This window comes from Phyllopteryx taeniolatus, chromosome 4 (assembly GCF_024500385.1).
Source record: "Phyllopteryx taeniolatus isolate TA_2022b chromosome 4, UOR_Ptae_1.2, whole genome shotgun sequence".
Lineage (NCBI taxonomy): Eukaryota > Metazoa > Chordata > Actinopteri > Syngnathiformes > Syngnathidae > Phyllopteryx > Phyllopteryx taeniolatus.
The window spans coordinates 7,375,025-7,400,500 of record NC_084505.1 but is presented as its reverse complement, the minus strand read 5'-3'; the positions used below and the strand labels follow the sequence as shown (position 1 = coordinate 7,400,500).

The 25,476-nt window shown below is 41.5% G+C and overlaps 2 protein-coding genes across 4 annotated transcripts in view; one reads left to right on the top strand and one right to left on the bottom strand.

Annotated features, from left to right (window-relative positions):
• prss12 (serine protease 12) overlaps positions 1-16,574 on the top strand; it is a 40,325-nt gene extending 23,751 nt beyond the window's left edge. For 2 of the 3 annotated variants that reach the window (XM_061772261.1, XM_061772260.1), the window contains exons 10-14: positions 2,620-2,825; positions 3,413-3,491; positions 5,668-5,790; positions 12,593-12,888; positions 15,972-16,574. In XM_061772261.1, the coding sequence (XP_061628245.1) occupies positions 2,620-2,825; positions 3,413-3,491; positions 5,668-5,790; positions 12,593-12,888; positions 15,972-16,303 (1,036 nt within the window). In that variant the 3' untranslated portion in view covers positions 16,304-16,574. The remainder of the gene's footprint in view (positions 1-2,619; positions 2,826-3,412; positions 3,492-5,667; positions 5,791-12,592; positions 12,889-15,971) is intronic. The other variant, XM_061772262.1, reaches the window with a different exon arrangement.
• A 3,600-nt stretch (positions 16,575-20,174) lies between these two features.
• The window catches only part of ndst3 (N-deacetylase/N-sulfotransferase (heparan glucosaminyl) 3), a 62,799-nt gene continuing 57,497 nt past the window's right edge, over positions 20,175-25,476 (bottom strand). The window contains exons 13-15 of the mRNA XM_061772258.1: positions 24,220-24,322; positions 22,979-23,089; positions 20,175-21,304 (exon numbers count right to left, since the gene is read on the bottom strand). Coding sequence (XP_061628242.1) covers positions 21,296-21,304; positions 22,979-23,089; positions 24,220-24,322 — 223 coding nt within the window. The 3' untranslated portion in view covers positions 20,175-21,295. The remainder of the gene's footprint in view (positions 21,305-22,978; positions 23,090-24,219; positions 24,323-25,476) is intronic.

Sequence of the window (25,476 nt, the reverse complement as noted above, 5' to 3'; positions counted from 1 at the left end):
TTCTCCCAGGGTGATAAAGCAAAAATGTATACAAATTACTGTATGTACAGCCTAATCTTTGACCCAGATTGACCCGAATGACACAAACTGGGATTATTCTGTCACACTGAGCCATAGTGAAACTCAGATGAGTGTAGTATATTTACACTTCAACTGGGATTTCAGTCAGACGTTTTCTATTTTTTTGGGGGGGCTTTTAATATGCCCATTATACAGTATATAGTATACCACATTTTCAATATGTTTGCATATGTATGCATTATAAACATTTGAAATGCGAATCATCTTTTTGTGATTTTTTTTGCCATTTTATGGCAGTAATAGAGCCACATTTTGAATAAATATGTAACTTTACTGTCTCATCAAGAGTGATTTTCAGGACGACTGTATGCGAACTGACTTCACTATCAGTCCACATAAATGAAATTACTTTCTTCAGTTCTTCTGTTTGGCAGAAATGCCCCTATGGTTAAGTGTTACAGCGCCACATGTTGTTTTTGAACCCTGAACTTGGGAAATACCAATACGTAGCCTAATATTGTTCTGTTGAAATACACACTGACCAGGCCAAAACACTAAGTGATCTTGCATACATTTATCTTCCATAACCACACTGATGACACTGTTATCAAATAGGATTAGTGACAGAATTCAAGCATTTGCAAGAGATGGGTATCTATGATAGTGTACATTTTGGTGCTGATGCAAATTTGAAAATGTTGACAATGGCTGCATTCTGTTAGATTCGTTCTAGATTGGTCCGCTGTGCTAATTTACACTTGATTGTCTTCAGTTTTAAATTAATACAATTTTTGTTCAATGGATGTCACTGACAGTGTAGCGGTTCACTCACCTGACTTGGATTCAGTTCCCACTCAGTGATGTGTAAATGTGAGTATGAATTATTGTTTGTCTCTATATGTGCCCTGTGATTGACTGGTGACAAGTCCAGGAAATGGTCTCATTCTCCCAAAGTCAACTGGCATTGGCTCTAGCTCCCCGTGACCTTGAACAGGATACAGTGTCATGGAAAATTATTGGCCCCCTTCTTAAATTATTATATTTTTGCATAGTTTCCCCACTTTAATGTTTAAGATCATCAAACAAATGTAAATATCAGACAAATGTAACCCGAGAGCTTAAAATGCTGTTTTTAAATGGTGATTTCATTTATTAAGAAAAAAAAAAAATCATACTTTCCTGGCCCTGTGTGAAAAAGTAATTACGCCCCCTTATTAAATCATTAATTAATTACCTCCAGACCTGTTCAATCAAGAAATCACTTAAACAGAAGCTGTCTGACAAAATCAAGTCAGACAAAAGATCTAAAAAAGCTGGAAGAAAAATGACACGATCCAAACAAATTCAAGCACAGTCAAGAAAAAAAAGTAATTGACATCTATCAGTCTGGGTTACAAAGCCATTTCTAAAGCTTTAGGATTCCAGCGAAAAATAGGGAGAGCCATTAACCTCAAATGGAGAAATTATGGAGCAGTGGTAAACCTTCCCAGGAGTGGCCGGCCGACAAAGATTACCCCAAGGGAACAGCAATGACTCATCCAGCAAGCCACAAAGGAAATCAGGACTTCTAAAGAAGTCCAGGCCTCCCTTGCCTCAGTTAAGAACAGTGTTCATGGCACAACAATAAAGGCATTTTCGCACCACATTTGCTCAATGTGAAAGGACCGTGCGTCACAGCGACAACGACCATATCGTTTAGGCTCGTCCATGAGCTACAATTTTACCAAGACTGCTTCGAGGTTTATAAGCCAAGTACAAGTCCGCCACCCCACAGCACACGAAAATCACTCCGCCAGCCTCTCTCCCATTGGAAGGCCATTCTGACGTCACAGCGAAATCACTTTCAAAATAGAGCTTGTTTCTATTCGAGGTTCACGTCACTGAGCTCCATTGTCGCCCCACTCCACGAGACTGCAAAACGCGCATTCGCCCCCTCAATACATACACAATGAATGGAAGAGTCACAGGCGTCAATTGCATTGCCAAGTGCAGTGTGAAAAGACCTTAGCGTGCCAAGGCGAAAAAGACTGCCGAACAAAAATAACAGAAAGGCTCGTCTTATTTTTTTAAAAACCATGTGAATGATTCCCAAGACTTTTGAGAGAATATTATATTGACTGACGAGATGAAAGTTGAGCTTTTTGGAAGGTGTGTGTCTCGTTACATCTGGCGTAAATGTAGCACAGCATTTCAGGAAAAGAACAACATACCAACAGTCAAACTGTGGTGGTAGTGTGATGGTCTTGGGCTGATTCACCTTCACCTGGACAACTTGCTGTGATTGATGGAACCATGAATTCTGCTCTTTAACAGAAAATCCTGAAGGAGAATGTACAGCCATCAGTTCGTAACCTGAAGCTGACCATCATTCACACTCACATTCACACCACCACTGAGTTTTAACTGAACCCATGCTACCTCCACAAAAGTCAGGCAAATGAACCACGATACTATTTGTGACGGATTTCAGATCTGCTTTTGTTCAGACAGAATCCCAAATATTGTCATTCATGCTTTTTGAGTGATTTGGTTTGTGGCATTGGTGATAAATTATAATAATTGGGAAAACACTCTCAACCTTCAATTTGTCCTCTGCAGTGGTCTGGCGAAGGCCCGTGTGATGGCGTACTTCGGCGAGGGGAGGGGGCCCATTCACGTGGACAACGTGAAGTGCAGTGGCGACGAGCGCTCCATCACCGACTGCATCAAGCAGGCGCCTGGCACACACAACTGTCGCCACAGTGAGGACGCTGGAGTCATCTGTGACTATGGCGAACATCAGCCTGGCCACAAAGAGGTCAAAGGTGAGTCTGTTAGTTTGTTGTGTTTCTCTTTTCTTGATGTTGTTTGAAAGCAATGTGAGCGCCCTGCGATTTATTGGTTGTGTCGGCATGTGAACTGAGTCTGCACAGTCTGTGAGGTGTACTGTACTGAGAAACTAATGAGCCAAGATAAATCATGGTGATATTTTTAGCATGGCCCCTCTCAGTGTGTGTAAATACTGTATGTCCAGATGGTGAAATGGACATTTTCTATGTTATTGCTTCACCCTGTCTGTCACACATGGTGACAGACTCATATAGCCGTTTGTTTCCTGAACATTACGCTAGCTATGGACACATGCATACCCTGTAGTAAGTCAACACCCTTTGGGGGATGTTTTGCCTCTGAAAAAGGACCTAACTTTTATATGTAAGTGATCATTTCCCTTGCATATCCCAGACCACTGTGCATTGTAAAAAAGATTCATTTAAAGACTTAAATAAGAAAAAAATGTTAAATGTTTAATAAAAGCAACATCCGAGCCTGAATTTATGGTTTAGCAATCACCTCCATCGCAGACTTTCTCATACACGCTAATAGATAACCATCTCTCTTCTGTTTCAATCAGCTCCTGTCAATCAGATTTGTGGGCTGCGGCTCATACACACTCGGCAGCGTCGAATCATTGGAGGAGAGAACTCTCTAAGGTGAGGCCACAATGTGATGAAAGAGATTTTAAAGTTCCTGTATTGTGGCTATTTACAGTAGACCTCCATAGACTGACTCTCTAATATGAAGTTAGCATAAAAGTGTAAATTTCAAAAAACACCTTGGTGACCAGAAAATCTGACAGCTATTTCTGTTTGACCCTGGAATGCGTGGACGATTTTAATTCATATTACACGTTTGCTGAAGTCACTGATGGTGTAGTGATACATTCGCCTGACTTTGGTGTGTGGGATCTGTTCCCACTCAGCGACGGTGTGAATGTGAGTGCGAATGGTTGTCCGTGTCTATATGTGCCCTGCAACTGACTGGCGACCAGTTCGGGGTGTAGTCCGCTTTTCGCCCCAAGTCAGCTGGTATAGGCTCCAGCACCCTGCGACCCTAACCAGGATAAGCAGTGTTGAAAATGGATGGAAGGATGTTTACTGAGAGACAATATTAAATCCCAAACACTAGAAAAAGTCCCCTTTATAAAGCCCCGCATAATAGTATATGGGATATGGAACACCTTTTCCAGCCAGTCTCAATAATACAGTGGCAACTACAAATCTGAAACAGAGAGGAAGAAAACATTTGTATTATACTTGACAATAAGTGGGAGCAATACAATCCACTGGTTTGGGCCACACTGAAATAAACATACTTCGGTTAAACTAGAAAATCCAGACACTTCTTGTTTGTGTTCACATAGAATAATTAAGATGGGATGTGCAGATTATCGGGTCTGAATGACTACAGGCCTGTCGCTTACCAAGCCAATTGGTCGGTGGATGACGCAGTCAACAATAGTAGGCTAGCCAACGACTTGAACACCTTCTACTGCAGATTTGAAAAGGACACTTTCACACCCCACACCCACACATCCGCACCACCGACCACAATCGCACCTCTGACTTCTGCGTTGACCATTCATGAACAGGATGTGAGACGCATCTCCAACCTACTAAAGATCAACAAAGCGGCCGGCCCAGACCTTGTTTCCCCATCATGCCTCAAAGTCTGCGTGGACCAGCTCGCTCCAGTCTTCACACAGATCTTTAATAGTTCTCTGGAACTGTGTAGTACCGTCCTGTTTCAAACGCTCCACCATCATCCCAGTTCCCAATAAACCTGCAATCTCCGGTTTGAATGACTACAGGCATGTTGCCCTGACATCTGTGGTCATTGAAATTATTTGAACGCTTCGTGCAGGACCACCTCAAGCGCATCACAGGACCCCTGGTGGACCCCCCTGCAGTTTGCCTACCGAGCAAACAGGTCTGTGGATGACGCAGTCAACATGGGACTGCACTTCATCCGAGAACACGTTGACGGCGCAGATGACACCACAGTCATCTGCCTCATTAACGACTGACGAGTCGGCATATTGACACTAAGTGGAGTGACTGGAGATTTGGTGCGGCCGAAACAACCTGGAACTGAACACGCTCAAGACTGTAGAGATGATCGTGGACTTCTGGAAGCATCCTTCGCCACAGCTGCCCCTCACGCTGTCCTACTGCCATGTGTCAACCGTTAAGACATTCAAATTCCTTGGAATTCCAGTCTCTCAGGACCCGAAGTGGGAGACCAACATAAACTCCATCCTCAAAAGGGCCCAGCAGGATGTACTTCCTGCGGCTTCTGAGGAAGCACGGCCTGCCACATTGTCGGTATCTCCCTACCCACCCTTGGGGACTTGCACGCTGCCAGAACTAAGACAAGAGCATCCAAAATCTTGTAGCTCCATATCCTGATCACCACCTCTTCCAGCTGCTTCCCTCAGATCGGCGCTATCGATCAATGATAACAATCAAGCAGACATTCCAACAGCTTTGTCATTAAATTGCTAGAGGACTTTGCATCATTTGCACAACTATAATTGTATCAGCTTTACCACATTACCGGTAACCTTTTATTGCTAAGTGACTCCCCGAAGTGTGTTTTTATGTTTTTACAGTATGTCTCAAAAGTATTTTTTGTCAAAACGGCTGTCTATTTTCGTACTAGAGCAGCTCCAACTACCGGAGACAAATTCCTTGTGTGTTTTTAACATACTTGGCAAATAAAGAGGTTTGTGATTTTGATTCTGATTTCATACAATTGACACAATTCTTAATTCTGCGTTAGCCTTTGTAGTCACTTTTGTACGTTGGTGCACTTATACTTGTGCCTTAGGAATGGCTGGCCGTGGCAGGCTGCGATACGTTTGCGGGGGTCCCGAGGAGACGGGCGACTGGTGTGTGGAGCCACTCTGATTGATACCTGCTGGGTCCTCACATCAGCACACTGCTTTAAGAAGTAAGAGGATACAACAGATTTATTAATTTCTGCACATGCACAAGCATATTGGAGCATATAAACATCTAATTGATGTAAATTAATAGTAAATGGAGACATATTAGGAGTCACTAACGGTGGAGTCGTTCACTCGCCTGAGTTTTCCCACTCAATCAGGGTGCAAATGTGAATGGTTGTCTGTTTCTATATGTGCCCTGTGATTAACTGACACCCAAGTAGCTTGGCTTTTTCCCGATGTCAGCTGAGAAAGGCTCCAGCTCCCTGTGACCTGAACAGGATAAGTAGTATATGAAATGGATGGATGGCTGGAATGCATTTTTTTCAAACAGTTCTCAGGTGTCTTGATAAAGTCTCTGTCATTCTTAAGTCAAAATTCACAAAGGATAAATAATTATACAGCTTATTTAACATCTATTTGTAACACTGGTTTCAATTTTTTTGGCAGGGGGGGCAGGTTCTGTGTCCATTACATTTTTTAAATTGGGCAAACAACAGATATAATTAGTTATTTCAATTCACACTTGATGGTTGGGCAAGCACTTCAGAGACCACACCATTTGTTTTATATATATATATGTTTTTCGGCACGTTGGAAGACTGGGTAGCACATCTGCCTCACTGTTCTGAGGACCGGGGTTCAAATCCTGGTCCCGCATGTGTGGAGTTTGCATGTTCTCCCCGTGCCTGCATGGGTTTTCTCTGGGCACTCCGGTTTCCTCCCACATCCCAAAAACATGCATGGTAGGTTGATTGAAGACTCTTACTTGCCCTTAGGTGTGAATGTGTGCGCGAATGGTGGTTTGTTTATAACTGCCCTGCGATTGGGTGGCGACCAGTTCTGGGTGTACCCCGCCTCTCGCCCGAAGATGGCTGGGATTTGGCTCCGGCACGTCCGCGACCCTTGTGAGGATAATGCGGTATGGAAAATGGATGGATGGATGGATGGAGATATATATATATATATATATATATATATATATATATATATATATATATATATATATATATATAAAAAATAATCTTGAAGGTTCAGTTCTTTCCATAGATTTTGGACTGGATTCAAGTCAGGTGACTGGCTAGGCCATTCTAGCAGCTTTATTTGTTTGTTTCTTTGAAACCAGTTCAGAGTTTGCTTGGCTGTATGTTTTGGATCATTATCCTGCTGAAATGTCCACCCTCGTATCAGTTTCATTATCCTCGTCGATGGCAGCAGATCTTTGTCAAGAATGTCTCGGTACATTTTCCCATTCAACCTTCCTTCTATCATGTGAAGTTTACCAGTACCATTTGGTGAAAGCAGCCCCACACCATCATGTACCCACCTCCGAACTTCACTGTCCTTTTTGTAGGCCATCAATTAGGACAAAACCATCTGATATTCATTTGCACTGACAAGGGGCTGGATTGCTGTTTGATTATTGATAGATTTTAGGTGTTGTCTTGGCTTTCCATGCGTTTTTGGATCACCCTTTCTTAATGTCTTCAATACTTTTTCCAAGTATAATTTCACATGTTTACACACAACTTAATTTCTGATCTTATTTGTTAAACCTTCTTTGTATGTATGGATTACTTGGGTTGTTTGCAACATCTGGTGAAATTTTCAGGTCAATAGCACCTTTGGAAGTATATTTAGTGAGAAAAATGGTGACATTAAAAAGTTATTTCAGCCGCTGCATATTTCTAGACTTGGCAATAAGGGACAGAGGGTGTGGTTGTTGTTTTTTCCATTGTAATATGTATCCATCCATTTTCTGAGCCGCTTCTCCTCATTAGGGTCGCGGGCGTGCTGGAGCCCATCCCAGCCATCATCGGGCAGGCGGCGGGGTACACCCTGAACTGGTTGCCAGCCAATCGCAGGGCACATACAAACAAACAACTATTCACACTCACATTCACACCTACGGGCAATTTAGAGTCTCCAATTAATGCATGTTTTTGGGATGTGGGAGGAAACCGGTGTGCCCGGAGAAAACCCACGCAGGCATGGGGAGAACATGCAAACTCCACACAGGCGGGGCCGGGGATTGAACCCCGGTCCTCAGAACTGTGAGGCTGACGCTCTAACCAGTCGCTCATCGTGCCGCCTCTAATATGCACTTAACATGTATAATCCAGAACAGTGATCCAGTTGTGAAAGAGTGCATGCAAATGTAAGCATGAATCAGAATCAGAATCATCTTTATTTGCCAAGTATGTCCAAAAACACACAAGGAATTTGTCTCCGGTAGCTCTAGTACGACAACAGACAATTTATAGAACACTTTGGAGACAGAAAGACGTTGACAAAAAAAACAGTCACTGAGCAGTAAAGGGTTAATAGTTATCTGGTAATGCCGGTACATTTTGTTTTTTGACAATTGTGCAAAAAGATGCAGAGTCCTCTAGCAAAGAATGTTATGTTCAAATTGTGTTTTAATTATAAGTTTTCAATCATAAATGATTTGTTTTGTTCATGCGATTTCTCACATTGCAGTTGTAAGATAAAGTGGCATCTTAAAAAAGCATATTACAGAGTTTATAACAGAAAGCTCTGTAGCTTTCCTGGCATACAGCCTATGATAAGATCTATGTTTTTCCACATAAACACTGTGGTTAGTGGAAGTTTGGCTTAAACATGAAATTTCCTCAATCTGTTTATTCAGTGAGAATACACAATAATAAATTTCCGTTTTTGGTTTGACACACAGACCCCTTCCAATACGGTACGACTGACCACAGGACTTATTAATGTCCAAATGTGAATCGTATATTTGGAAGTCCCACGGTGAAGTTTTGATGCTCACCGTAACAAAGACGTACGTCCGTAAACTGTAATCCATGAACTTCATCTGGTTCATGATTGAAATTAGCAGAGAAGCCAGTGGGAAGGAAAAGTGGAGGGTTGTGACAGAAGAACACATAAAGAGGTTAGTTTTATACTTAATCTTCCTGACCTCGTTACAGACACCACACCAATAAATCCCAATTTTTCCACATTAAGGAGAGTAAGAAATCATTCATTGTGCTTTTCTTTACCTTCTCACGCACCATTCCCAGGCTCTTTTTGATACTGTAGGTGAACAAACTGAGAAGCGAAAAAAAAAAAAAAGATCCAAACACTTCCATTTTACTGACAGAATTCTTTTTGAAATGCAAATTCTGTGATGAATCTTAAAAACCTCTGGAAAGGATCTATTTCACTTCCACTTTCTACAAATAGTGAATGGAAAATCCTTTGAAAGTAGGTAATGTTTGAACAGTAATCATCCCTGACTAGTACCAAAATACACTGTTAACCTAAGTATTGCGACACCTTGCCATTACAACTACAAGATGTGAAAATGGAAGAACATGGAGTTGGTCTATAAAAGATATTATAAACAATTAATAACTATATACAATATTTTTCTGAAAATGTACAATGTACCAATTCTCAATGGAAAGAAGTGTCAAGATGTGTCACCATTACATCATCTACAGCAGGGGTGTCAAACTTATTTTTGTTACACATTTTCACATTGTAGTTATGAGTTCCCTTGGAGGGCTGTTATGAATGCAAACCCATATCAAGGAATTATCACCACATATAATTACATATACACAACAAATTGATGAATAACGAGTTTTAAAATCAGAAGCCTATAAAAACATATTTTAATGACTACATTTCTTTTCAAGGCGGCACGTGGATGACTGGTTAGCACATCTGCCTCACTGTTCTGAGGACCGGGGTTCAAATCCCAGCCCCACCTGTGTGTAGTTTGCATGTTCTCCCCGTGCTTGCGTGGATTTTTTCCGGGTACTCCAGTTTCCTCCCACATCCCAAAAACATTTGTGGTAGGTTGATTGAAGACTCTAAATTACCCGTAGCTGTGAATGTGAGTGTGAATGGTTGTTTGTTTATATGTGCCCTGTGATTGGCTGGTGACCAGTTCAGGGTGTACCCCGCCTCTCGCCTGAAGATAGCTGAGATAGGCTCCAGCACGCCCGCGGCGAGGATAAGTGGTACAGAAAGTCCGCCTGACAGAGGACACTGCCAGATCTTCCCAACATACCCTCACAATACGCTTGGGTCTGCCAGAATGGACCTGCTTCTTCCCAACCATCGGAGCCAACTTACCACCAGGTGGGGATCAGTTGAGCGCTCCGCCCCTCTCTGCACCTGAGTGTCCAAAACAAGCGGTTGCAGGGCCGATGACACGACCAGATATTTGATCTTCGAATCGCGGCCTAGGGTGTCCTGGTGCCAAGTGCACGTGGACATTCTTACGTCTGAACATGGTGTTCATTATGAACAATCCATGATGAGCACAGAAGTCCAATAACAGAACACCCCAAAGGTTCTGGTTGGGGGGCCGTTCCTCCCAATCACGCCCTTCCAGGTTTCACTGTCATTGCCCATGTGAGGGTGGAAATCCCCCAGAAGAACGAGGAAATCTCCAGCAGGGGCTCTCTCGACCACCCACTCCAAGGACTTCAAAAAGGGTGGGTAGTCTGAGCTGCTGTTAGGTGCAGAGGCACAGACAAGTTGCTCAGTGCTTCTCACCGTGGGTAACTCCAGAGTGGAAGAGAGTCAAACCACTCTCGAGAAGACTGGTACTGGAGCCCAAGCTGTGAGTCGAGGCGAGCCCGACTATGTCCAATCGGAATTTCTTGAGCTCGCACAACATTTCAGGTGCTCTCCTTGCTAGAGAGGTGACATTCCAGATCCCTAGAGCTAGCTTCTGTAGCCAAGAATCAGACTGCCACGGTCCCCGCCTTCGGCCGCCACCCAGCTCACATTACAACGACCTGACTGTTGCCACGACGTTGGAAGCATAGAGCTGTCCAAAATGTCTTGGTTCGATGAATTGATGTTCAGAGATCATTAAAGATGTTTAAATCCTACCCTAACCCCTGATTGGTTAATTGGTTGATTAAGTGGGGTGTTGTGTCGATAGATAGATAGATAGATAGATAGATAGAGAGAGAGAGAGAGAGAGAGAGAGAGATAGAGAGAGAGAGAGAGAGAGAGAGAGAGAGAGAGAGAGAGATAGAATAAGTAGGGCTTTTTTAAATAAAAGTTAAATATACACTCATAAACAGTGAGCAAACAAAGAAAGGTGACATTAAGAATCTCACGTTTCTTTTCTCATGAATCAAATAATGGGTCTGACTCATTAAAGTACTTTGCAGACCAAGATTGGAAATTTTACAATGTAACCCGTGACGTATGACATTCACCCACTGCAGAATGAATACTGAGTTGCATTCTTACCTCTCCCCACCTTTTCTTTGCACACTTTAAGTGTTAGTTTACAGCTGTCATGTATTACACCACTATCGGTGGTTCCTGTAGCTTTAAAAAGACGGCCTAATATCATTTGGCCTCCTTACAGCTATCAGGTTATCTTTATTTATATTTTGTGACTGTACAGCTCAGAGCCTGCCAACTGTAACAAAACTCCAGACCATTTTAAAAACGGGAAAGGTAACTTGGACATCATGATTACTGGAATTTTAATGTCTTCTGTCCACCTGACACCAAACACATTAACAGATGGAGGAAGTGTTTGTTTTTAAATGTATTAAGCTGGCTGGCCATTCTGCATGGATTGTTACACTCTTTTTTTTACACTGATACTTTCTTCCTATGTTGGCGTCAAGATAAGCACCTCTTTCTGCCGTCAAACACATTTTCAGAAACACCCAAACATGTCAACAAATGAATAGAAACACTTCCTCATCTGGCCTTGTGACTCAGATCGAATCATAAACACAAGCCGACAGGATGACAGATTTACTGATTATATTTTGCTAAACCTTTGCTGGGATTTTTTTGTTCATGCGTCACTGGCAGGTTGGTCATCTTCAACAAAGCTCCATTGAAGAAGATGATTGGTAACTTTAGATGAATAAATTTAGATGAATTGAGAATAAAAAGAAGGATGTACAAGATCTACTTCATAAGGTAAATCTGTATAATAAAATTCAATATGAACTTATACATTATTTGTGCGTGCTGGCGGGCGGCACAGTGACGACTGGTTAGCACATCCGCCTCACAGTTCTGAGGATCCGGGTTCAAATCTGCCCTTGCCTGTGTGGGGTTTGCATGTTCTCCCCGTGCCTGCGGCGGTTTTCAGGGGTACCCTGGTTTCCTCCCATATCCCAAAAACGCACGGTAGGTTAATTGAAGACTCTAAATTGCCCGTAGGTATGAATGTGAGTGTGAATGGTCGTTTGTTTATATGTGCCCTGCGATTGGCTGGCGACCAGTTCAGGGTGTACCTCGCCTCTCGCTCGTAGATAGCTGGGATAGGATCCAGCACACCCGCGACCCTAGTGAGGATAAGCGGTAAAGAAAATGGATGGATGGATGGATGGATGGTGTGCGTGTGTGCATGTGAGGTGCATGTGTGCTTGCTCTTGATTACACACTGGTAACATTCTTATTCAGAGCACTTTCGCACCTAGCCATTGGCCAACAACGGCATTTCAAATTGTGATTAATTTCATGTTAATGACTTTTGTCACAGAGTTGAATGTTGATGGGAATGTAATTTAGCTACATCACCACTCGATAGAGCAACTGCACTCTCAGTTTTTACATTTTCTTAATTTAACAGTATGTTAAAAAAAAAACAACAATATAAATATATATATATATATAATTTATTATTTATTTTTTTGTTTTCAATTTTGAAGGACTGCACTGCATCACAGCGTTTTCTAATGCTGTACTTTGTTGATATGATTTCCCAGTAGCTTCATGAGAGATCTTCAAAATATTAGCAACAGCTGGCACTATCATGCTTCTTATCCCTCTATCTGTGCACAGGTACGGAAACAGCACCAAGCAGTACAAAGTCAGAGTGGGTGACTATCACTCCCTCGTCCCCGAGGAGTATGAGGAGGAGTATGGTGTCGATCAGATCGTCATCCATCCAAGTTACCGCTCCCACAGCAACGATTACGACCTGGCCTTGGTTCGGCTGTCACCGGGGGCTGTGGGTCACACACCGGGAGAGTGTGTGTCATTCAGCCGTCACGTCCTTCCCGCCTGTCTGCCCCTGAGGAAGGAGAGAGCGCTCAAACAAGCCAGCAACTGTCACATCACTGGCTGGGGTGATACAGGTGAGCTTTTGTGTGTGTGTGTGTGTTGAAAGGGGGGGTTGAAGGTAGAGGGGCCCTGAAGTGCAGAACAAGCTTGGAAACTGTCGCAGATGACAGTGTATTGTCCCTGTGAAGCGTCTCATAGTGGGGCTGCGTCACACACCTTAAAAGTGGATGATATCCAAAACCAATAGGTTTCTTGCTTCGTTCCTGAACAGATATCCCTGAAAGTATAGCAATTAGAATGTACCTTTCACAAAAGAAAACGCTATGTAGGGTAGACCAGGGACAATTGTAATATTTTTGAAAAAAAAACCAAAAAACTTTCTTACCTCAGAATTATGTTTCCCCTCACAAATGTTGCTGTGTCTGCTTTTTTACACTGCTTTTTCACACGTGGATTAAGGGCCAAACTAAGCATGTTTTGGGTGAATCAGGTGACTCTTAACTTTTTTTTAAACTTTTTCTAACCATATTGTAGCAATTGCAAATAGTGTTCCAACAGACCTGTGTTACAACTATCCCCGCTCTCCCCTACTGTACATGAACATATAAAGAAGTTTACAATACCTCACCCCCCCATGGATTTGAGGTTCGCTATTTACACATTGACCTATTCACATTTTTTTCTGTAGAACCTATCCCCTGCTATTCACTGATAAACTCCCTTCCTCAAGGAAATATGTTGAAATGATAGATGTACTGTATGTCAGGGAGGAGCTAAATTTGGAACACTACTCGGGGAAAATATACACCCATCACATTGCAAGAAGACTGTTGAACAGTGGTGAACTCTGTCAACATGTATTATTGTCACCATATGAAAGTCATAGTACATGTCTTCTGTTAGTCATCTTTAAATGTGAACGGCATTGGTTGTTGCTTACCCCCCACAAAAAAAAAACAACCCAAAAAACAATAACAGCCCACTAAGTGGTCAAGTGTCTTGTTTTATTAAATCCATGTTTGCTTGAATTATATGTGTGTAGAGGGGGGAGGGTAAAGGAGTGTTTTATTAGTTTGCTTAAGAGCTGTGACAACACTGACTATTTAAAGTGTCTAATGTACTGAAGGGAGCCGACCCTTTGACTTAACAAGAAGATGTCTGCTTTGCACAAGTGCTTGGATTTCGCACCTTTATATCGCTCACACAAAGACATTGACACATACGTAGTAGCCCAGGACTTTATTATTGTAACAACCAACTCATGGAAAGAGTCTCTGAGCTATGTAACAACCTTTGTTGCTGTGGCTGACTGTTCTGTTTATTTAACCTAGTGGGAACACTCCTGCAAAGAGCCTTATCAATTTTCAATGATGTCCAACTTCAAGTTTGCTGTGGTTCAATGGTCAAATTGGTGCATGTTTAGTTTCAGTCCAGGGAAATTTCCCACAGAAAACTTTCATGGATTATCACGTATAATATTGCTTTTAAAATTGTTATTTCATAATAACACCCCTCCTGTCAAATCAAGAATCCTATATATTGTCATCCATCTTATTTTGGATGTAGCTGGGTTTAAAAGTCAAGTTAAGTGCTCTATGTATGGTATTTGTTCATGGTTGTTAAACTTTGAAGAATTATTTTCATATTGTCATGACATCCATCCATTCATTTTCCATGACATTTTCCTCATTATGCAGTGGGTGAGCTGGAGCCTATCCTGGCCTGACTTTAGTTGAGAGGCGGGGTACATGCTGGATTGGTCACCAAGCAATCGCAGGGGACGTAAGGACAAAAAAAAAACGTTCACACTCACACCTATGGACAATTTAGAGTATTCAAATAACCTAACAGGCATGTTTTTGAGGAATCCAGAGTACCCAGAGAAAAATAGGGAGAACATGAAAATCTCACACAGGAATGCCTAAACTGAGATTCAAACACAGAACCTCTCGACTGTTAGACAGATGTACTGACTACTATTCCACCGTTCTAGTGTCGTGGTAGTAATCCTGTATTTTGAAATATATCTGTATAAGAGGTGACGTGCTTTAGGAGCTGGGCTTCAAGCTCACATTTTCGGCATGTTTTTAACTTCGTACATACAACATTTTCTTTACTGTCATGTAAATTGTGTCCACTACCTGGGGTTAAAAAGTCAGGTCACTAGGCGCAGTCGGTAGAATGTTATTTCCAATAGTTAACTTGAACAGACTATTTTATGTTTTATATTAAATTTATGTATTTTTTTGTCTTTTTTCCAGTCGACTAATGGTTAGATAACAGCCAGGTCAGTAGGTGCATTATGTACTTTTTTTTTGAATGGACATTATCATTTCAAGCATTGTTTCATGTTGTCATGGCAATAATAATATTGATTTTGACTTATATCAGCTCTGACATGCTTTAGTAGCTAGGCTCAGAGGTCTAATTTTTGACGTTCAACACATTTTCTTCACTTTAGCGTAAAATGTGTGAGGTAACTCGAGCTACAAGTCAGGTAAGTTGGTCGAGTTGTTGGAATGTTCCTATGATTCCCCTTCACAGATTTTGAGGGAACCTATGGATTCAGGTCAGTAGGTGCAGTATGTATTATTAATATTATTTTTTTAATGGTGAATGAAACTTGCTAAGATTCTTTCATACTGTCATGGCAGTTATCACATGTACTTCAATTTAGGCTTAATTAATTTTGTGGGCTATTGGGTAGCACATCCGCCTCACAGTTCTGAGGTTTGTGGTTTGAATCTGGACTCTGGCCTTCCTGTGTGGAGTCTGGATGTTCTGTCCGTGCTTGCGTGGGTTTTCTCCAGTTTCTGCCCATAATCCCCAACCATGTTTATTTGAAGACTCTAAAATTGTCCATAGGTGTAAATGTGAATTTGAATGTTTGTTTATTGGTGCTGCGATTGGCTGGTCCAATCAAGGGTGCCCGAAGACAGCTGGGATAGCCTCCATCACACCCTAGTAGAAGATGGATGGATGTTTTTAGCCTTTACTTCACTTTGTTGCAATGTTTACGCAGCAAAGTCACGTGCAACTTGATGCACAAATGTCAACAAATGATTACATAAACAAATTGACAAAGTGTTGGTTAAATGTGTATTGTAACACAAATAATCAGAAAGCGTCTGAAGTCCACTGTTGAATTTCTCCGCAGGCCGCTCATATTCCAAGACCCTCCAGCAGGCGCCGCTCTCCCTCCTCCCTCGCCGCCAATGCCAGCAGTATTTTCAGGGAGCTTTCACCAGCCGCATGCTGTGTGCCGGCAGCGTGCACCAAGAGAAGCGTGTGGACAGTTGCCGCGGCGACAGCGGAGGGCCGCTCGTGTGTGAGCGTCCTGGAGGGGGCTGGGTGGTTTATGGTGTCACGTCGTGGGGTCACGCCTGCCGGACGCAGCAGTCGCCCGGCGTCTACACCAAAGTGTCCGCCTTCACCTCCTGGATACACAAGGTGATGACACATCACGAGGGAAAACATAGAAGCCGATAAACAAAAGTGACCTCTAAGTCGCCACATTGACTTACCTGATTGGTCAGTTGAGTTGAATGAGGGTCACATGACCAAAAAAAAAAGACAATACCGGCCTTTTTGCTCCACAAAAGCATGTCTTTGTCATAAGCACTTATTTAAATACGTTCCTTCGTACTTATGTCTCTGCAATATTGTAATGAAAATATTTTTTAATGTCCTGTATTTTGTAACAACATTTTGTACATGTGAGTCATAATGTTGTTTAAAGGGACCACCCTTTACTAAAGCATGCATGTGTGATGTGATTGCATTATTGTCTTTCCAGATTTGCACTCAATTGTCTGCGGTTTTGTGCCCGCTTGCTTGACAAAGCCAAAACGCATCACTTCATTCTTTTGTCATTTTAAATTTGCGGTCACATTTTTCAGGTCGTACTCTGTCACTCTGGTATCAAAACTTATATCAGTGTTTCTCCTTAGCAGGGCCAGAAGTAATTACGAATCAAAGCACATAATAGTATTTCTACTATTGATTTTTACATATTGACTTCCTGTTCGTGATCATTTATTGTGCTAGGAGACTTTAACGACAGGGGGAAAATCTGATACACTTGAATAAGACAGACGCTTCTGAACGCTGATTCTTTATTTTGATGGATGAATCTGTCTGTTTTCAATGTACTGTACTGATTATCAATAAACAGATTGAAAAAAAAAAAACTTTACCCAAAAAAATTTAATTTGTGATCCTCTCATATTCGAGATTCACTATTAGCGACATCACCTCTTCGCAAGTTTTTGGGGAACCAATCATCCGCTTTTTGAAAAGAAAAAAAAAAATCACCTTTTTGCTGTTTTATTCTCAGGCCAAAGCCCTGTAAAATATAAAAGTAGTGCTTTGGCACCATCTGGTGGCATGCTGGTGCCAAAGAATAAAGTAGGAGTCAAGGGAAGAGCTTCATCTTGTCAGGCCATTGCATAGAAAAATGGCAATTTGCCAATCTTGTGGCATCTGTTGGCAATTATAAAAACATTTTTCGCGGGAGTTAATTACTTGTAATGTTCATTTACTTGCAATTATAAATTACCTGTCAATTAATTGTACGTATTTGTAAATATATATAATTTCAGTATTTGCGGCAGGGTTCGGTCCCTATATACGCTATACCCATTTTTAATACCTGATGTGTGGTACACACATACCAATACTCAAGCTGAAATTGACCCAAATTCCCAATCCCGATCAAAGTATGCAGAGGCCTGATTATAGGATGTAAGATTATCCTGTGATGTGTGATTTTTACTCGCTGTCTGCTACGAAAACAATTGGGGACAACAATTGTAAACCTTAAACATGACGATTTTTTTCCCCGTCATGTGTGGGGTCTTTCAGCTTTTATAAATCAGTTAAAACGTTAAAAATCAGTATGCGTGTACTCTGGCTGTCACGGTTGAATATCGATTATTCCATCGATTAATCAAATAATTGGATTAAGTTATTGTGATTTAGTTTATTTCAAAATATATTTTTTCGATGAATGTTTATTAACTAATTGTTGTTGTTTATTTGATATTGTTTAATGATTAAACAAAACCAAATAAAGAACATTTAAGCAAAATCATATGAGAGGGAGTCTTTTTGAAATTGAGAGCTACTGTACTTTATGGGTACTGATTAATGCGAAGGGCTACTCGTTTGCAATGTACTCTTGAGGCAATTCAGGTTCAACTACATGTCAGTTACAGGTTATTCATACTGTGACTGCATATAACGATCAATCTCGTAATACATTATCAATCTAATTTTTCCATAAATTGATTCGGAATTCAGTTACTGGTTTGGTGCGTAACATGTCAGTAAACATGCAAAATGTTAATCAGTTTTCTAAAATAAAAGGATGTGTCTTATTTTGAGTCGACACCTTCAGTCTGTTTTCATGGAGGAAAATGGATGCATGGATGGATGGATTTGTTGACGATTCATCGATTAATTGTTGTACCTCTAGCATGTACCCATCTGAAGAGTCGTGTGAGCTTGGTCTCACGCAAACACACACACACAGAAAAGTTCTCCTCTCTCTCTCTCTCTCTCTCTCTCTCTCTCTCTATCAGTGTCAGTGTTACAGTATTTGGCACCATGTCTACAGAAATAGCTGCCTTTTTAAGACTTGTCACTATTTATTTGAACAGGCAAACATGGTGACACGTTTAAAAATGGGAGTGAGTGTGACAACGACAAGGTGACAGTTGCTCCGTGTAGTTACTCTTGTAGTTACTGTGTCTCCTCAAATGTGGAATACTGTGCTAATGTCTTTACTCCTCCTAGAAAATTACTTCTCTGGTGTGACAGTCATGCTCAGTCTAGCACAAGCGCGCCCCCGTGTGGTTGTCCACAGAGAATCACCAACCTATTTGGAAACTCCTACATCTTGGATACTGATTAATGCAAAGAGCTGTCAGTTTGTTACACACTTCTGAAATAACAATTTTGCTATTATTAGGAAACAGATAAAATACATTACATTTTTTTTCTATAAACCTCTTCAAGTGTGTTCATTTTCAAATGAGCACTTCTACAACGTTCCTGGGATATACAATGTCGTATCACAGGTGAGCTATTTTAGAAGAGGCCTGCAGGCTCTTCATTTGGTCCTTCGGGGTTACCTGCACGGCCGCGGGCTCCATGTTGGCAACCCTTGCTTCAGTGTGTAAAACATTTCATCAAAATGTAAATAATAATAATGATCTGGGATCACAAACCTTTTTTAAATTGTTATGCTTTCTTGTTACACGTAGAGCCAGAACATACCCATTGAACAAACAAAATGCACTGGTACTGGTCATGGAATGAAAAATTCCGAGACCAAGAAGGTACTTCTGCAATGATATCTGCACCAACCACCAACCAAATATTATGTATAGATATGTATTTATTTATTTTTGGAAGTAATATCATTAGTCACACTACGAGAAATGTGCTCATCATTTGGTTTGGTACAACAATATCAATCTCATTTTTAGAAGTGTCATTCTTCAAACTTTTATTGCTGTATATAATCCATCCATCCATCCATTTTCTGAGCCGCTTCTCCTCACTTGGGTCGCGGGCGTGAAGGAGCCTATCCCATCATCGGGCAGGAGGCGGGGGTACACCCTGAACTGGTTGCCAGCCAATCGCAGGGCACATAGAAACAAACAACCATTCGCACTCACAGTCACACCTATGGGCAATTTAGAGTCTCCAATTAATGCATGTTTTTGGGATGTGGGAGGAAACCGGAGTGCCCGGAGAAAACCCACGCAGGCACGGGGAGAACATGCAAACTCCACACAGGTGGGGACGGGGATTGAACCCCGCACCTCAGAACTGTGAGGCTGACGGTCTAACCAGTCGGCCACCATGCCGCCTTGCTGTATATAATAGACCGGTAATTGAATACTTTATAATTATATATGCATTTTAAGCCTGGCAATTAATATTTCCTTTATTCTATAGGCTTTTATGCCTTTCTAATCAACAGTATTTTTTTTGGTGTTTTTTTTTAATGTAATGTTCTTGATTATATACACTCAACAGCCATTTCATTAGGGACACCTACCAAAAGAGTGTACTTTGACTCGTACAGGGTTGTTGTACCTTATACCGCTGAATAACAACAAATCAAAACCTCTCGGAGACTGTCAATTAAAACTGAGCACTATTATGCTTGTAAAGGCAAAATTTGTGATACAGCTCTTGGACTATAGATTGTGTAGGTGTACCTAATCTTGTGTCCAATGCGTGTATACAGTATATACATTGAAAGGTTATATCAAGCTGGGTAATATCTCTCTCTCTCTCTCTCTCTCTCTCACTCACAACAAATGACTTTTTCATGGCTCCCTTGTCTTGTTATTCCTGCTTTGTCTTTAAAGCCTTCTCAGCTTCTTTCATTTTATTCAAGGCTTCTCACAGAAAGTTCATATTTTATGATTAAACAAAAGCATTAACAGCAGAGTGATAAAAACAACCCAACTTTTACTGCAGTTTGAACTACTTGAGTCTGTTTTATTTGTGGGTATGGTAACTTCATGCTGCAAATCGATGATAGCAAGGAAGCCCACATGAGTTCCGGCAGATGCATTTCTTTTAATTTGGGTTTCTCTTTTTGACATTTCAAGACTGTTGTCATAAAACTGAAGTGAAACAACTTAAAAGTGGTGTCATTAAGCAAAACAGGAAAAGGAAGGCCGATACAGCGACAAAATGGGGGGGGGGGAACAGCCTGGCATCACATTCTACGTGTTAAATCCACTCGTTTTGGTTGGTTGTCTTTGCTGCTGTCTTCAGCATTAATGCCATCAACATTGTGTATTGGATGTGGCATTCTTCTCCTTCATGCTGGAAAATAATACACAGGCTCCTTGCCTCACCAATGCCTTCCCACCTGTTTTCTTCTGGAGACAGCCTGGGGTGACATCTCTGAGGTGAACGGGGCTGCCAGATCAACCAGCAGCTACTTTCGCTCTGAACAAACAAAGTCATAGAAATCAAACAACAGGCTGCCACACACCCTGAGACGGTGCACATTGTTCTCATTCTCACAGTGGCAAGAACAACACAAGAAACTAAAGGGAATCATGTTTTCTCTTTTTCTTTTTAACTTCAAGGAAGTAGTGCACATGATGGGATTCACACAGCTGACCAGCGCTGTTGTGGTGTGATAAATTAAAGGTGAAAGTCGCACAAAACCTTCAAAGTTACTGCAGGTCTGCGTGAGAGTTCAACTTTGACAAACTCCTCGTTGTCGTCAGTGATTTCCGAGCTGCTCCAACCATTCATCCCTTCAAGTGTTCCAGTTTCTTTGTCCTCCCATCACTTTCTTTGCCCTTCAGAGGTGTGAAACAAGGCTTCGCGTTCCTCGCTTTGCCCTCGGGGTTTCCTGGAGAGTGCGTCTGAGGGTCGGGTGCTCCAGGCTTGCTCCGTGCCGTTACAGCTTTGGCCTTTAACCACGGCTCACGGATGCAAAGGTTATCTTACCTTAAGAAAGAGGTAAAGACCGAGTGGATGTGAACAAAGAGAGAAGGTTAAAAAGGGTAGAAGAACATGAATTTATTAAACAAATGACTTGCTTTGTGGACACGTTTGTAAAAATAGTAAGTACACCAAAATATAAAAAGTTGTGCAATGCCAAAGAACAATGTAGATAAAGCCTTTGGAAATAAATATATTGAATATGCAGTGTTCCATTCTTGTGCTGTTCAAATGATTTATTTTTTTGCTGTCTTCATGAAGTATAAAATCCTTGAACGTGTTCTACCAGACAAAGTAATCACTGATGAAAATCAGTTTGAAACTGACAGGGTAACATATGAAAAAGACATCAGTGCTTTTTCTGTGACGCTTGTCCTCGTTAGGGTGAAAGGTGAGTTTGAGCCTATTACGGCTTACTTTGGGCAAGAGGCCAGGTACACCACTGGACTGGTTGCCAGCCAAGAGACAAACAACCATTCATGATCACATTCACACCAACAAGCAGCAAACCTAGTGGTCAACAGTGGTCAACTCATGAAAACTCACACTGCGCGACAGTTCCATCGCATTCAGTGACGTGGCTTGGTGTGCATGTAACATGCGTGTTTTTGGAATGTGGGAGGAAATCGGAGTACCCGGAGGAAACCCATGTAAGCACAAGGGAGAACAATGCAAATTCACACGGGAAGGCCTAAGCTGAGATTCACATGTGGGACCTCTCGACAGTGAAACAGACATTGCCTCACTGTGCTGCCTAAAGGATTCATAACCTGACCATATTTCGAATAAAGACATCCTGCAGCGGGAGCTCAGTCGAGTCACTGGGTGAAGCAAGTCATGCTGAGAGAAGAAAGAGCAGCAAAAATTGGAGATGAGTACCGTAATTTCTCGTGTATAATGCGTATTGTTCCCCCCCCCCCCCCAAAAAGTCAAAAGTCAATGGTGCGCATTACACACAGGTATGGGGGAAAATGAAAAAAAAAACGTCCCCATTTTATAAATGTATGCCGCCATCTAGAGGTTATGAATAAGCTGTACACTTTCATTCCAATATGCCAGCGCCGCCAAGAAGTTATGAAAAAGGTGTAGCGTAGACTTTCATTCCAATATGACAGGGGTACATATGACTGCATATATGTACAGTTGTGCTCAGAAGTTTACAAACCCTCGCAGAATTTGTGAAATATATATCGGATGCCTCCCAGACGCCTCCCTGGTGAGGTGTTCCGGGCACGTCCCGCCGGGAGGAGACCCCGGGGACGACCCAGGACACGCTGGAGAGACTACATCCTTCGGCTGACCTGGGAACGCCTCGGGTTCCCCCCCGGAAGAGCTGGTTGAAGTGGCTGGGGAGAGGGAAGTCTGGGCGTCCCTGCTAAAGCTACTGCCCCCGTGACCTGACCTCGGATAAGCGGTAGAAAATGGATGGATGGATGGAGATGTGACATGCTGATAGACTCCTGCCCATTCATTTCCCCCCCTTTTCTCCCTTCATACAGTGTATTGACCACAATTATGAGCAAACAGAACATTTCATGAAACATACCAATGATTTAAAGTTGTTTTCCCATTGGTCTCAGGTGACAAAGACAAAATACAGAAATACATAAATAAAACAATCCAATATGTAACATATTGATGCTAAGTGAGAATAGTTCTATAGAGTTGAATGCTGCTGACCTTCTGCAGCTCCTCTCTCAGCCAAGACGGAAGAGGTTGTCCGAGGCGATGCAACAACTTTGACAGCTCCACGTTGTGTTCCCTGTAGAACCTGGACAGATATGCCCGAGCCTGCACACAGGAGAGTATAATAGAACAAATGTCAAAATTGGAATGACACACAATGAAATTGCAAATGACAGGTGAGGGGCAGGAAGGAGAAGGGATAGTAAGAAGAAAAAGAGAGATTTATGGTGTACACCTGTGTTAAGATTCATTTGTCTGTACTCCAGTGTTTGCCAACCTTGATTGAGCCAATTCACTGCAAAAAGTACTTAATTTGACAATGTACATCGTTCGCACATGATTAAAATGTGGTAAACTGATGTAATTTTCCCCTCTTCCCCTCAAGAATAATAGAACAATTAAACATATTTTAACCATGTGCAACTGACGTACAATGATAGAATTAAGTAAATTCAAATGACTTTTTTTTTTTCCAGGGAAGGCACCCAACACACATGTCACAAAACCATGTAGGAAGCCATGAATGATTCTGTTGTATGAACTGCGGCAGGTTTATTGTACTGCCATCTAATGGAAGAGCTTTTCATTGTTCTGCCTGTCACTATACTGTATGTCGCTGGCATAGATTGATGAACAGAAATATACAGTATATTCTTGAACACCAAATAATAATAATTGGACTAATTTCTTGATGATTTGATTTGTTTATGACAATCCCAAGAAAAGTAATAATAATGATCATGAAAGAAATTCTGATGAGCAAGAGAAAGCCCCCTCCTATCTGTCCATTTTTGCTTCCTCCCTGGTGGAGGCTGCTGGCCCACATTTTAATTACAGGTGAATGCGGTGCACTCATTAGCCATGTGCGACTGCACCGTGGAAGATGGATTGAATCCATGCGCGCTCATCTTCATTTGAGAGCAAATGTGTGATTTTGCCCCCCTCTGTGGAATCACTGGCATGGACAAAGATTTATAGATTGGATTTTCTCCTTCTCCCGTCCTCACTCCATCCTAATTTCACCATCGGGCACCTCTCAAGTGTGTTGTGTCATTACTGAGGCCTCATAATGACTGTGCTACTTTGGCTGTGTTTGCTGCACACTGTTAACCTCATGCAGACTTTCCTGGGAGAAGTGTTGCCTGTCGACCGTCACTGCCTGTCATATCACCGTTTCCCCCCGTTCATTCAATACAAAATATATTTCTAAATGTCGCCAGAGTTAATGTGTTTACCTCTGGTTCCATAGGAGGATACTTTCGCCCTTTGCTCCTTCCCAAGCACTTTGTCTTTCCTCCCTCAAGGAGCTGGCACCAAAAACCTTTTTGAGGGTCAAACCTGGATTTAAAAAAAAAAAAAAAAGGAAGGAGAATTCATTATTTTGGTTTAAACGCATATTCATACTCACCAGCTTCTACACTGCTGTATGTAATGAGATCCATCACAACAGATGTAGCAACAATATAATAACATTACCCAGTTTTGATTGATAAGAGTTAAGTCGTTTTTTTCCTATTTGTTCAAGAGGACAACAAACCAGGAAATTAATTGTGACATGGTGTGTATTAGAGCAGAGGCCACTATTTGAGAGAAGAAAAAAAAAAAAAAAATCTAATAATCACAAAATCCCCTAACCTAAATCAACTGTTACTCCTTATTCAGACACATACTATTTGCTGTTGGTCCAATAAGGATTGTTCAGCACTTCCTGTGCTCTACTTAGTAAATGTAATATAGTATGAAAGCTTAGTGTACATGAATAATATATAATATTTAGTGAATATTCATTCAGATGTGTGTATTACTCACATTTTCACGATGAAGAGCATCATTACGCCATCTCTACTGCATCTTCCTAGGCTGACACTGACAGCAGTACTACTGCTACTGTCATGAGCATCTGCTTGTTCTTGTTGTCACTTACACATATTTAGTGTCACCAAGAAAAACGTTTTGGTATTTTTGTTTCTATTTGTTTCCCTCCTCACTTTCTCTTCTGTGCTCAACTGGGATCACTCTAACTGCCTAATTTCCCTAACAACTGTGCAAAAGGTTTGCTTTGCTCCTCTTGAATCAAGTCTGCACATCTGCATAATAAGCTGGAACAGTCCCTTGCATGAGAAGGGAGCGGAAAGGGAGGGGATTGTCAAAAATATGCATATGTGTATGTGTTTTAAGTGTGTAAATTAAGACTAAAACAATAAAAATTGCTTGAAATTTAATAAAACTTTATTACTCAGTTTTTATGAGACATTTGGAGTCTCCAGGCATTTGCCTGTGTTTGCCTGGTAAGTCCGGCCCTGCTTTTTGGCAAACGTGAATGTGACTGAAAGGCATAAATATTGCTGGTTATCGTCATGCATCATTTGGCATTTTCATCAAGTGTTCTTTTTCTTTATGTGACAAGACAGGAGGAAGAAAAGATTAAATAAAAAAGGCTTTGTTGTTGAAGAGCTGTCAGGCTGCTGCCATGTCAAAAAAACAAGACAAAA